The 13,388-nt window shown below is 25.8% G+C and overlaps 10 protein-coding genes across 10 annotated transcripts in view; 4 read left to right on the plus strand and 6 right to left on the minus strand.

Moving 5' to 3' along the window:
• Positions 1-1,182: 1,182 nt before the first annotated feature.
• On the plus strand, positions 1,183-2,306 carry EHI_045000 (actin-related protein 2/3 complex subunit 1A, putative; the record flags this gene model as incomplete). Its single annotated transcript, XM_652168.2, has 1 exon — positions 1,183-2,306. One exon carries the CDS (start codon positions 1,183-1,185, stop codon positions 2,281-2,283), a length of 1,101 nt encoding a protein of 366 aa, XP_657260.1. The 3' UTR covers positions 2,284-2,306.
• Positions 2,307-2,359: 53 nt separating this feature from the next.
• On the minus strand, positions 2,360-3,022 carry EHI_045010 (uncharacterized protein; the record flags this gene model as incomplete). The annotated part of the gene is made up of 3 exons (XM_652167.1): positions 2,360-2,707; positions 2,755-2,839; positions 2,889-3,022. The coding sequence occupies 3 exons, from the start codon at positions 3,020-3,022 to the stop codon at positions 2,360-2,362; spliced, it is 567 nt and encodes a 188-aa protein (XP_657259.1).
• A 949-nt stretch (positions 3,023-3,971) lies between these two features.
• Positions 3,972-4,721, plus strand: EHI_045020 (uncharacterized protein; the record flags this gene model as incomplete). The annotated part of the gene is made up of 1 exon (XM_652166.1): positions 3,972-4,721. The coding sequence occupies one exon, from the start codon at positions 3,972-3,974 to the stop codon at positions 4,719-4,721; it is 750 nt and encodes a 249-aa protein (XP_657258.1).
• A 567-nt stretch (positions 4,722-5,288) lies between these two features.
• On the plus strand, positions 5,289-6,099 carry EHI_045030 (uncharacterized protein; the record flags this gene model as incomplete). The annotated part of the gene is made up of 1 exon (XM_652165.2): positions 5,289-6,099. The coding sequence occupies one exon, from the start codon at positions 5,289-5,291 to the stop codon at positions 6,081-6,083; it is 795 nt and encodes a 264-aa protein (XP_657257.1). The 3' UTR covers positions 6,084-6,099.
• Positions 6,100-6,797: 698 nt separating this feature from the next.
• Positions 6,798-8,318, minus strand: EHI_045040 (uncharacterized protein; the record flags this gene model as incomplete). The annotated part of the gene is made up of 1 exon (XM_652164.1): positions 6,798-8,318. One exon carries the CDS (start codon positions 8,316-8,318, stop codon positions 6,798-6,800), a length of 1,521 nt encoding a protein of 506 aa, XP_657256.1.
• Positions 8,319-8,671: 353 nt separating this feature from the next.
• EHI_045050 (AAA family ATPase, putative) lies at positions 8,672-10,507 on the minus strand (the record flags this gene model as incomplete). Its single annotated transcript, XM_652163.1, has 1 exon — positions 8,672-10,507. One exon carries the CDS (start codon positions 10,505-10,507, stop codon positions 8,672-8,674), a length of 1,836 nt encoding a protein of 611 aa, XP_657255.1.
• Positions 10,508-11,007: 500 nt separating this feature from the next.
• On the minus strand, positions 11,008-12,003 carry EHI_045060 (uncharacterized protein; the record flags this gene model as incomplete). Its single annotated transcript, XM_652161.1, has 1 exon — positions 11,008-12,003. One exon carries the CDS (start codon positions 12,001-12,003, stop codon positions 11,008-11,010), a length of 996 nt encoding a protein of 331 aa, XP_657253.1.
• Positions 12,004-12,136: 133 nt separating this feature from the next.
• On the plus strand, positions 12,137-12,757 carry EHI_045070 (uncharacterized protein; the record flags this gene model as incomplete). Its single annotated transcript, XM_652160.1, has 1 exon — positions 12,137-12,757. The coding sequence occupies one exon, from the start codon at positions 12,137-12,139 to the stop codon at positions 12,755-12,757; it is 621 nt and encodes a 206-aa protein (XP_657252.1).
• A 103-nt stretch (positions 12,758-12,860) lies between these two features.
• Positions 12,861-13,283, minus strand: EHI_045080 (pyruvate, phosphate dikinase, putative; the record flags this gene model as incomplete). Its single annotated transcript, XM_001913356.1, has 1 exon — positions 12,861-13,283. One exon carries the CDS (start codon positions 13,281-13,283, stop codon positions 12,861-12,863), a length of 423 nt encoding a protein of 140 aa, XP_001913391.1.
• Positions 13,284-13,348: 65 nt separating this feature from the next.
• EHI_045090 (uncharacterized protein) overlaps positions 13,349-13,388 on the minus strand; it is a gene marked incomplete at both ends in the record, with an annotated part of 741 nt that continues 701 nt past the window's right edge. Inside the window, one exon of the mRNA XM_001913357.1 lies at positions 13,349-13,388. This exon is cut by the window's right edge and continues 701 nt beyond it. Within this exon, the coding sequence (XP_001913392.1) occupies positions 13,349-13,388 (40 nt within the window).

Here is a 13,388-nt window from a genome sequence, read left to right on the forward strand (position 1 = left end):
ACACATTCCCATTGACCTTCATTTTCTTGTGCATATGGACAAGCACTTTCTGGAATAACTTTGTCATATAAATCAGTGAATGCATATAACCATTCTACATATCCTCCTTCTGTTGAATTATCAATTCCTAGTTTGCCTGGACAAGCTTCTGGGTGTAAAGCACATTGATTTAAAACATCAATAGCATATGCTTGAGGTGATAGTCTAAGATATTCATTTTCTTTAAGAAATCCTTTTCTAATACCATTATCTCTATATGATTGTTCCAAAAGACCAATGGTAGCTAATGCCCAACATGTTCCTCTATTATATTGACAATATCGTGGGAGTTGGTAAGGTGTAACAAATGATGTTGGTAATGTAGGTTGAGTTAATCCCTCATCGACATCTTGAACAGCTTTATCCATTATGTTTTGTGCAGATAGTTTATAATTATCAAGTGTGACATATCCAGAAGTAAATATAAAAATAAGTACAAATGCTTGGAAAATAATTAGTAATGCAACTAACCCCAATATACATTTTTGTAATGAGGTTGGTGCTTTTTGTTCAGCATGACCAAGAAGACCAGTTTCCATTAATCAAATTATTTAGTTCTCATGAAAATTTTCAAGATGAGATTCTTTTTCCTTTCTCTTGGAATATTTCCTTTCTTTTCTACATGATACTAATCAATTATTTTATGCTCAAAAAAAGATTCATTATGTATTAAATTAGAGATATAAATAATAAGTTAGTTATAGACTAATCCATATTGTTTATTGTTTATTATTATTTATTGTTGATTAATACAATGATAAAATGATAAACAAAATAAGTAAATGAAAGATATATGTAATTTTCATTGTATTGAAATCATTTAATTTTTATTGTTTATTTTATTACATTACTTCTTCTACTTTAAATTGTATAAATTATTATTTATTAGATTGAAACAATTTTTCATTACCATTGACTTTGATTAAATTATTTTATAAATCAATTTTCATACATTCATTGTTTCATCTAAATTGAGAATAAATCTTAAATTTTTTAATTTTAAGATTAAATAAAAAATAATTGAAATACAACTTATTAAATATCAATTTTAAAGTTCACAGACTCAATAAAAAATCTAAAAAATAAAAGTAAAGTTGAAGAAGGAACTTCATCTAGAAACGAACTTAAAATTAAATTAAAGAAATGTCAGCTCCAAAGAGTTTCCATCTTTGTGATAATATTGGATGTCATTGTTGGAATGGTGATGCTACTAAAATTGCTTATTCTCCATGTTCCAAAGAAATTATTGTTGCTAGTTTTGATGGTAATAAATTTACAACTGAAGCAAAATTAAATGAACATGATGCACGTGTTACTGGAATTGATTGGGCTGCTCAGTCAAATAGAATTGTTTCATGTTCAGAAGATAGAAATGCATATGTGTGGACTCAAAATGAAAATGGAGAATGGGTACCAGTTCTTGTATTATTAAGAATTGATTTTGCTGCAACTGATATTAAGTGGTCACCAAATGAAAGTAAATTTGCTTGTGCTTCAGGAAATAAACTTGTTGCTGTTTGTAGATTTAATGAAGAATCAAATTGGTGGGCTTCAGATCATGTTAAAAAATTCAAATCAACTGTTACTAAAGTAGCTTGGTCTCCAGACTCACTTACTGTAGCAGCTGCATCAACTGATTTTAAAGCAAGAATTTTTAATGCTTTTAATAAAACATTAGACCCAAAAGGTTCATATTCTCCATTTTCAGAAGAAGATATTTCATCTCCAAAATGCAAATTTGGTACTTTCTTATTTGAGACTGAAGCTAATGGATGGGTTCATTCTGTTGCTTATACACCATCTGGAACAACTGTTGTTTTTGTTTCACATGATTCTTCTATTTCATTTATTGAAGCTAATAATGGAAAACCAACTGTTCAAACTATTAAATGTAAAACATTACCATTCTTAGATGTTCTTTGCATTAGTGACAATAAAGTTGTTGCTGTTGGACATCATTTCAATCCATGTTTATTTGAACGTGGAGATGATGGATGGAAGTTTGTTAAAGAACTTGATCAGAAACAAGCACCTAAGTCTACTGGAACAATGTCTGCTATGGATCATTTCAAATCTCTTTCATCTAGAGGAACTGCTGCAGTTAAGAGTGCTGTAGAAGAAATTACTACTACTCATAAGAACACTGTTACTTGTATTAGACCAATGAAGTATGATGAGGCATGGAATGTTCTTGAGTTTTCAACTTCAGGTATGGATGGTAATATAGCCATTTGGAAAGCTTAAATTCATTTGGATCATTTTTCTCTAATTTGTTTTATTAAAAGTAAACATTAAAAATTGTAATAAAAAAGTAATGAATTTAATAAAGTACTACAATAAAGAAAGTAGTAAATAGGATAAAAGTAAATAAGATAAATAAAAATGGTAAGTAAGTAAAAAGAATAGCTTTATTACTCACGTACTTAGCATCCTTAAATAATAACCAAAGAATAGACAATGTTCCCCAAGTTGTTTTATTTTTGTAAGCTATTTTATTTAATACATCAGCAACATGTTCATGACAATTTTGAGTAACTAAATTATGTGTTAATTTACTATATTTTATATTAACTTCTTCAATAGCATTTATATATTCATCATTACTAACATTTATATTTAGTTCAACATATTTCTTTATTGAACCAAAGCAAGTAGTTTGTCTTCTTCTCTATTTGTTATGAGTAAAATTAAATGAAATAGATAAAAACATCAAACTCCAATAGAATATGATCCTTGGAAATCATAAATCCATCCATTAGGGTCTGAAATAGCTGTATGTCCCAAACAAGGAACTAACCATCTATATATTAAAAATCAAAATTATTTTATTGAAAAAAATCAACACAAACGATAAAATAGGAATTGTTGACCAACATATACATAAAGGAAAATACTTAGATTCTGGGTTTACTTTTGTTGGAACAAAAGGAATATCATCGTTCATAGTAATAGTTTGGTCTGTTGCGTTGTTAACAATATCCATGTTTATTATTTGATAGTTCTATAAAAAGAAAGATTCACTTCTTGAATTATGTAAGTATAAAAAATATGAAACAAAAATAACAATAAATAATGATTATTTTTATCAAATTTGTTATTAAATAGTTCAGTTTTTACAACTTTTTCAATACGGAATAATCTTGTTTCATGATTTTTTGAAAATTAAAAATATGTTTTGTAATCAAATTTGTGAATAGTTTTGTCTCATTTCAAAACATCAATTTCTTTAAATGTTTTTGGTGAATGTACCTTTGTTCAATACAAGATTTCTTAAAATAGAATTTTGGTCCAGGTTAAATTTAGCATTTTTCCGGTGTTTTTACCATGAAGAAGCGTTGGCTTATGAACCATTATTCTAATGGTTAAATAATTCTAATTTTTTTAGAAGATTCTAAGAATAATTATTTCAGAAATTTACAAACTCTTGCTTCTGAAGCATAAACTAAATAAAAGTTATTTTCATTTTTTTAATATTTAATAGTAAAATAAATTAAAAAAAATACTTATTGAAAAATAGACATTTTTTCAATAGAAGCAAAAAACAGGAAAAAAAAACGAAGGTTTATAAGTTCCTTTTTTCATGAAAAAAAAATACATTCGTTGTTGTTATTTGACTAATAAAAAAGGAGAAAAGTGATTAAGTCAAAAATAATTAAATTAAAAACAATAATTATAAATATTTATTGAAAAAGAAGTAGTAATTAAAAACAATTGCATAGAATTAAGAAAAATATGGGTTAATTTTTAAAAATACAGATAACTTCCTAATAAAAATAATTATCTTATGAAGAATTATGAATTTCGAATGGAAGTGTTGATTATATTTGGTTCATGATTTCGAATTTACTTAGATTTTATATTTGGTTGAACTCTGAAGTCATGTATGAAACCCCCTGTCTTCATCTTAAAATTAATTATCATTTGAATATATTATGCCTAAAGCTAATACTACCTCAACTAAACTTCAATCAATTAATAGAAATCGATCTGTTGATAGAGAAAGACTCTCTAATGCTTGTGTAATTGGGTTGTTTGTTGTTCTTGGTAATTCCGTTACAGTCAAACTTCCATCAAAGAAGTCAAAAAATACACTTGCACATCTTTCTATTGCAAATGCTTTTATCAATGGAAAGGATATTAATGAACTTGTTCAAGAACAATATTCTTTCCCAAGTGTTTTAGATAAAAATAAAAGAAGAGATAAAGAAGTTGCTATTTTTAATGCTGTTTCTAAAGAAGTAGCAAGATTTCATTTTAAACTTGCTAAAAGAACAACTGCAGTTAAAACTCTTAAATTGAAGATATATAAGGAAATAGGTCCCTTCAATAAAAATGGTGTTACTTTATTTGGAACTCAAGTTACTTCAAGCTTAATGAATAGAAATCCTTGTGGAAGATGTTCCCAAAGAGCTTTTGTAGAATTAAAAGGATATGATGAAGAAATAGTAAATATTTTCCATTCTGTATGTAACAATCAAGAAAATGTTATCGAAAATTATATCTCAGATTATCCTGAATTATTTAGAACATACTTAAAACCAGAAATGGAATTTGATAAAAGAAGTGATGAAGTTGTTAGAAACACTCCAACTTTTGAAAGTTCATGCGTTAGAGGTGTGTTTAGATTTTCTAATGAAAACTTTTATTCAACTGTAACAGCTGATTGGTTTTCTACTGAATAACTTTTAAATTCTTTTTCATGTACATTGACTATTCTGTTAAATTATTACCTTTTCTTTTTAAAAATAATATCTGCCTCTTGTACCCCCTTTTTTAAATTTATTTATGGATTTTATAAATTATTTTTTCTTAATGTTGTTATCTTAAATACCGTTTAATATTTTTAGAAATGGAAGGAATAATAACAGATAATTGTTACGAATTGTTTTATTTATTTTTTGTTTAATAAAACAAAAAAAAACAAATTTTGTTAATTTAATTACCATTCTGAAAATATTATAAAAAGTATGTAATAAAAAAAATCAACGAAATTCCATTGAATAAACAATGAAAAATAGAAGAAAAAAAGATAGTACCTTCAATTAAATAAGAAAAGAAAATTAAAAATTACTATAATTAATATAGAATTAAATAAATCAAGGTTTTTATTCAAAAAAGAAAGAAGATGAATTTTCTTGAAAAAAAGTATTTAATGAGATTAATTATAACTAAGGTTATCAATCGTTAAAATCATTTTTAATTCACTGCATTATTCTTTACCTATTTCTCTTAATAAAACAGTTAGAGAAATGAAAGTTGAAATAGAAAAACTTTGTAAGATTAAACCTTGTCAACAAAGAATATGGTATTATACAAAAGAAAATAAAAAAGTTATTCTTCTTGTTGATAAAACATTAACTGAGTGTGGGGTGAATGAAGAAACAGAATTAGAAATGAAAGACCTTGGAAGACAACTTCCATACAGATTTGTTTATCTTTTAGAATATATTGGTCCATTGGTACTGTACTTTATTCCATTCTTTATACTTAAATTCTTAAATAGAACAATTCTTTACCAACAATATATGGCATTATTTTTATGGGTTGTTCATTATTTAAAAAGAATATTAGAAACTATTTATGTTCATGAATTTGGAGATAATACAATGCCTTATAATAACGTTTTTAAGAATTGTACATATTATTGGGGTTTTGCCCTTGCTGTTTCTATTAATGTAAACCTTTTTTCAAGACAAGTTCCTGATTTATTTGTTTCTATTTGTGCTTGTGCTATGCTCATTTCAATTATTTCAAATGGTTATTGTCATCTTCTTTTAAAATGGTTAAGACCACCAGGGACTCAAATAAGAGCTATTCCAAAAGGTTTCTTATTCGAGTATGTTTCTTGTCCTCATTATTTTTGTGAAATTATGACATGGATCTTCTTTAACGCTTTGACTGGTTTTCCATTTTTTGGAGTTTTATTCTCATTGTGTGGTATTTACCAAATGAGGGAATGGGCTCTTCAAAAACATCAAAGATATTATCGAGAGTTTCCTGATTATCCAAAGAACCGAACAGTATTAATTCCTTTCTTATATTAATTTAAATTGTTAGGATATATTTCTTTGTTACTTCTTTTAGTTTTAATCTTAGTTGTAATAAAGTACAAAAAAAAAACGACTTAGACTAAAACAACCACTAAACCACATTTACTTATTTAAAATAAATAAAAAGATAAGTATCAGAACAAGCAATATATTTTGACATGAGTATATTCAACATTGAAATTACTTAAGATATTTATCTCAAATGTCTTTTTGATGCATTGATTATAAAAAAGGATGGATTATTATTTTATGATTTGATAAACTAATAAGAATTGAAGTAAATGTTTTGTATTTTTATGATTTATTAGTACAATTTATGTAACTAGTTTTAGAGTCTTAGAAATAAATTACAAGAATAAAATGTCTACCTAACGAATAATATCAGTTTCTTTATTTATGAGTAAACTATATATTTTTATTATGTGTTGTATTATTAATATACATAATTATTGATAGAGTTAAAAATATTAAAAATATTACATTAATGCTTTAAAGCATCTATTCAAAAATATAGAAATAAGTATTTCTTATAAAAATATCAATGAAACAGAGTAATATTATTTTATATTGAATATAATATAACATAATAATACTTTTCTATTTTTATTTAAATAAAATAAGATAATAGAATAGATAAACAGAAAAAAATATAAAGAGATAAAATAAATTAATCATTAAACAAGAATTTTATTTATAAAAAAAAAATGGTTATTTGATTATATTTAATATTACACTAGGACATCCTTTATATGATGCAACATTTTTCATTTTTACATTGTGAAGATGACCACTTAATCCTCTAAAGAATAAGATATTAGAAAGTATAATATTTTGAATTGAGCTTGTTTCAATATATAACTCTTCTTTGTTAGTTCCATTAAGAATCAAATCACCAATACAAGAATCCTTAATTCTAATTTTTTTAGAATTTAATGAAGATAAATTAACGATGCATGTCTTGTTGCTGATTCCTTGAATTTCAAAAGAAAGATTAGTAATTTTAGTGATTCCAAAACACTCAAAAAAGATATTCTTATATTGTAATTTTAATTTTTGTTTAGAACAAGACAAATCAATTTTAATAAGTTGTAATAAAGGTGTGACAATAAGAGAATCTTTTATACTATCATATCTAAATTTCAAATCAAAGATTTCTGTAGATGTTTGAACAATTGAAAGTGATTCCATTAAATCCATATTAATATATATCTTTCCAATCAAATTACCACATAAATCAAATTTTTTTAAATGAATAGAATTAATATCAAATTTACTTGAAGAAACACAAAAAAGTTGTTCTAAAAAAGGAGGAAACAATATTTGAAAATTTAAATTTATTAATGACATATATTTTATAGGAGTTTTTGAGAAATTAAATATTTGTGAAGTATTTTGAGTATTTTGGTTAATATTAAAAGTGATAGTTATTTTATAATTACATTGAGAAATAATTGAATGAACTGTGTCATCAATAGTTGTAGAAAGTGTTTCATTGAATGAACCAGAATTAATACAATAAACATTTTCTAAATTTTTTAGTTGTTTAAATAATTTTCCATCACTCCAACAAAATAATTTAATTTTAGAATCTAAACATAATGATTCTAATGAAATTGAATTATTAGAAAAACTTTCAGAAGAATTAAAGTCATATTTTATTAATTTATTTTCAATTAATGAAATTGAACAGTTAACGTGTTTTAAATGAAGGAATTGAAGAATAGAAAGAAATATTTGTTTAGATTGTTTTAATATTAATAATCTCAAAGACTTAATTTGTAATAATAATTGAAGATTTGGTTGATCAATAACACATTCAATACTAACAACTCTCAATTTTTTTAACCATATCATATCTGAAATAAGTGAATTAAGTAATGTTGAATTTATTATGTTTATATTAATAATTTTTGAAAGAAATCTTTTATTCATAAATTGTTGTAAATATGGGGAGTTTCTTATATTCTGAAAATCTATTAATTTTACTTTTGATAATATTGTTTTTGATATTTCATCATGAAATGAATTTACTCTTATTGTTTCAAGTTTTGGAAATAAATTAAAAATATCATATACTGTCGTTTCTTTACTTAGTTTGTAAGGATGATGATAAACACTTATAACTGCTTCTTGACATCTTTTAGAAATAAAACAAAATGTTTTAATGGTTTTGGTATTTATAAAATAAAATACAATATTCCTCAAAAATACATTCTCTAAATAACTCATTTTTCTTGTAATTTTTTGTAGTTCTTTTTTACTTTCAATATCAAAAGAAAATCCTTTGAAACTTATTTCTTTTTTTTTTTTAAAAAAAAAAGAAATAATAAAACTTAATATTTTTTAAGTTATTGTTTGTTTTTCAAATTAAATTGAATAACAATTGATTTAAGTAAGAATCAAAAACAAAATAATTTTCTCTTCTCATTTTCTTTATAATAAAAATAAAAAATCTCTTTTTTAGTATGAAAAACAAAAATTAAAGATATTTTTTGTGATAGAATCAACCTCAATGTTAAATGGAATTGTATTACCTAAATTAATAAAGCTAAATAACACAAAACCTCCTGATTAAGCAATACTTAATTATTAACAATTTGAGTTATTTCTTTTTTATCTTTGCAATAATCAACATCAAAATTTCTAAATTGATAACTTCGTTGAACTTGTCCTGAACTTAAATCATTTTCTTCTGCCTTCATTATAATATCATCTTTATTAATAGGCTTAACAAAACGATCATAAAAAACTAACTTTGTGTTAATCAGTTTTTCTGGGAGATAAGTTTGATCTAAAACTTCATTATAATTTGGTGGATATTTATAACCAACAGAATATCCCATCTTCTCCATTAATGAAGTAGGTGCATTTCTGATATGAAGTGGGACAGGTAATGATCCTGTTTGTTTTATAATTTCTTCAGTATATTTCATTGTTTCAAAAACAGCACATGACTTTGGTGCTCTGGCTAAATATAAAGCGCATTCATATAACGCAGTGTCTGCTTCTGGATATCCTAAAGAAGAAACAATTTGAAATGTTTTGACTGCAATATTTAACGCTTCTACATCTGCAAGTCCAATGTCTTCACTAGATATTTTAATCATTCTTCTTACTATGTACTTTGGATTTTCTCCCATTTCTATCAATCGTTGTAACCAATATATTGTTGCTTCTTCATCTGAATGAGTAATACTTTTTTGAAAAGCAGTTAAAACCTTAAAATGATCTTCTCCTTGATTTTTAGGTTGGTAAATATTTCTTTGTAAGTAATTTTCAATAAGTTTATATGTTAAAATATATTTTTTCTCCACTTTTTTAATCTTTAACTTTTCATTTGGTTTAGTTATTTCTTTTATATGAGAATCAATATTTTCATTAAAAACATCTCCTTCTGTTTGAGTTATTTCTTTTGGTTCAGGTTGAACTATAACAACATCACTAATATCATCAGAAATAGTTATGACTGAGTCTGTTTTGTCTATTACCCCTTTCTCAATTTCTTCTGTTTTTTGTTTTTCGTTTTTGTTATCAATAATTGAGACTATTTTTCCATTAATTCTTAATACTTTAATCTCTCCTTTCTTAACCTTTTCTTCTAACTCTCTTACCTCAATGTCTATTCCACCTTTTTCATTAATTTCATTTTTTAAAACCTTTTCACTCATGAGGTTAAAATGAACAAATACTTTTTCTAATGTATTTAATGCACTTCTTGCATCTCCATCAGAAATAGCTGCAATAAAATGAAGTCCTTCATTGTCAATATCAATTTTTGAATTACAATATTCCTCATCAATAGCCTTTCTCATTATTTTAACAACGTCTTCATCAGTTAATTTCTTTAATGTTACAAGTTGGCAACGACTCATTAATGCATTATTTAATTCAAACGATGGATTTTCAGTAGTTGCACCTATAAGAATAATAGTTCCACTTTCTATAGCAGGTAAAAATGTGTCTTGCTGCAATCTATTTAAACTATGGATTTCATCAAGAAATAAAATGGTATTTATTCCCATACGTTTTCTGTGTTTAGCGTCATTAATCACTTTCTTAAAATCCTCTTTTTTACTTGAAGCAGCAGACATAGAAATAAATGTAGACTTACTATTATTTTTAATAATACCTGCAATTGTGGTTTTACCACAACCAGGTGGTCCATAGAGAATGGTAGATTGAATCTTATCATTTTTAATCATAGTATTAAAAGGTGTCCCAATTGCAAGAATATCCTCTTGTCCAATTATATCTTCTAAGTTTTTTGGTCGTTGTTTTTCAGCCAATGGGATATAAATTTGTTTAATCTCTTGAGGAGACTTTTCTTGTCGATCATCTACACTACTGGTTGTAGTTGGTTCTTTCTTTTGTTTAGGAAGAAAGAATTGATCAAGTGAATTTGGTTTATTTCTAAACATTTTATATTGACAAAATAAAAAAGATTTTAAATAAAAAATTCATAAAACTCAATTTAATTGTTCCAAATACCTCCACACTCGATAAACTACCTCTACAGGAATATTTTTTAATTCTATCAACATTTCCTTTTTAAAACTAACATCAACCAACACACTTTGTTGATAACTTCCAATAATCCCAAACACTATTTTTTGTTCTTGCTCAGTTAGTTGTTGAATACGCTCGTTGATACGAGAGATCAATCCATCACCCATAGAATCATGAAGTTCAACAAATCTTGTGCGTTGTTCTATTTCATTGTTAATAAGTATTTTTCTATTCTCTTCTTCCATAAAGAAATACTTTCTTTAATTTCTTTATAGTTTATTTTACATAAAATAAATTATTTTATCATTTAATTAATAAGAAACTAGAACTTAATACAAAACAACACCTAATCTTTTTAGTCTTTTACTCTCTTATATAACAAAAACTAAAACATGAACTGTATTAGACTCTATTAAAGTTTTGGTAATATGTTTTTATTTATAATAATCCCATTGGCTCTGAGGTAAGTTGACGATAGGTCATATCTAAATTCTTTTTCATTAAGGGAGATAAAAAGATAATGATATTCCTTTGCTGGAAGTGTTGATTTAACAGAATCAAATTCTAAGAAACGATTTGTAATGTCGTCTTTTCTTCCAACGACAATAAAATTACAACCCATACTTGCAATAACCTGCATTGCCTTTTTTAAATTAATTTCGCTATTTTGATAATACCTCTTATTGAGAATTCTAACCGCAGTGTCTAATCCAACAACAAATGTACCTCCAGGATAAGTCTTGCACTTATCAATATAAAGTGATGTATTTGAAATATTTACTTTATATTTACCAGCAACTTGTGAAGCTCTAATAAAGACATTAGTTAAAGAGGTGACTGATTTGTCTTCACTTCTTTGTGAAATATCTAAAATAATAGGTCGATGATTAAACCTCATTGACATATATTCAATAATCTTCTTGTGTGCTTTATGAAATGGATTAAATGTTCCACAATAAACAATTGGACATTGAGGGATGGAGTGAGTGATTGATCCATTCAATTCTATACAAAACACCCCATTATTATTTTTGAAGAATGAGTCAACGTAATTAATGTAATGAATTTGTAGTGAGGCAAGGGCAATATTACCAGTTGGGGTTTCTGGTAATTTTTGAAATGTAGTTAGTAAAATATCAAGTTGATTTAATACAGTTGATCCTTCAGCATATAATAAACGAATAGGATCTCTAATGGCAATTGCATTTGATGAAATACAAACCGCAATATAAGTTGTATTAGATGGGTATGAGAGTAATGGTACTAATCCTCTTGAAGCTTCCAAACAAACATCTTTAACCTGTATGTTTTCTATTTTGACAGGGATAATTATAGAAGGAATATGACTTAGTACATGAAGTAAATTAATAGAACAATCAACACAAATAGAGGCGTTAATATAGTTCATAGTTATGAATAATTGAAATTATATCTTAAAAAGATAATTTTTTGTTATTTATTTTTGTTTAAATTAATGTTTTTCAAAAGATTTTTAAGAAAAAAAAAAGAATAAAACCAAAAACTGATTAAACTCTCTTACAATGAAAGCAACACAATACATTGTAATTCGTGCTTTATTTCATTTACTAATTGTTCCTTATCTTCTTGCTATATTTGGTAATCCTACAAAAGGAGAAAGAGGAGTTGAACCACAGTATGAGCCATTGTTGGAATATATATTATTTGGAGTCACAAATGTTATTGTTCAACCTTTACTAACATACATTATATTTAATAAAATTAAACCAAACTCATATTCGCTGATTGAACAAATATTGTCTGTTATTATTGGTATTATTGTATCAATGATTTCATTTTTTATTTTTAAACCAACGCTTCTTAGTCATACACTTCAAACAATAATGTGCTCTTTGGGATTCGGTGTATATTCAAGTCCACTTATACTTCTTGCTTATAAACAAACTCTTAAACAAGAAGAAGAATATCATTTCTTGTTTATTCCATCGATGATAGTTTTATTATCTATCATTATTTCTTCAATATGTGGATCATTAGATACTCCATATAACTGGAAGTATTTCCCTACTCCAGCATTTTATGCATATGTTGCTAGTAATTTTATTGCTGATGCATATTGCTTTATCTATCAATACTATAATGAAGTAGTATCTGAACAGAGTGTTGATAAAAAAACTAGATAATTCATTATTTTAACAAATCATTGTATTTAAAAGAATTATAACATTTATGTATAAAACAACAATATATAAAAACAAAATCAATACTTAAACCAAAAAAGTTAATTTAATTTTCTCTTGGATGTCTAATTTGGGCTTGAGCAGCAGCAATTCTAGCAACTGGAATTCTGTATGAAGAACATGAAACATAGTTCAATCCAATCATGTGGCACCATTCAATTGATGATGGTTCTCCTCCGTGTTCTCCACAAATACCAACAAGTAATTCTGGTCTTGTTTGTCTTCCTTTAGTAACAGCAATTCTCATAACTTCTCCAACACCTGGTCTATCAAGAATTTCAAATGGATTAGCTGGAAGAATCTTAAGTTCAACATATTTTGGAATGAATTTGTTTTCTGAATCTTCACGTGAGTATGAGAATGTTCCTTGTGTAAGATCATTAGTTCCGAATGAGAAGAATGAAGCTTCTGTAGCAATCTTATCAGCTGTTAATGCTGCTCTAACACATTCAACCATAGTACCATACATGAATGGTACTTTAATACCATATTTCTTTTCAACTTCTTCATGAACTGGTTCAAGAACATTCTTTCTTAAGTTAATAAGTTCATTAACTTCTGTAACATTTGGAAT

Source organism: Entamoeba histolytica, genomic scaffold (assembly GCF_000208925.1).
Source record: "Entamoeba histolytica HM-1:IMSS scf_1104750516975 genomic scaffold, whole genome shotgun sequence".
Classification (NCBI taxonomy): domain Eukaryota; phylum Evosea; order Mastigamoebida; family Endamoebidae; genus Entamoeba; species Entamoeba histolytica.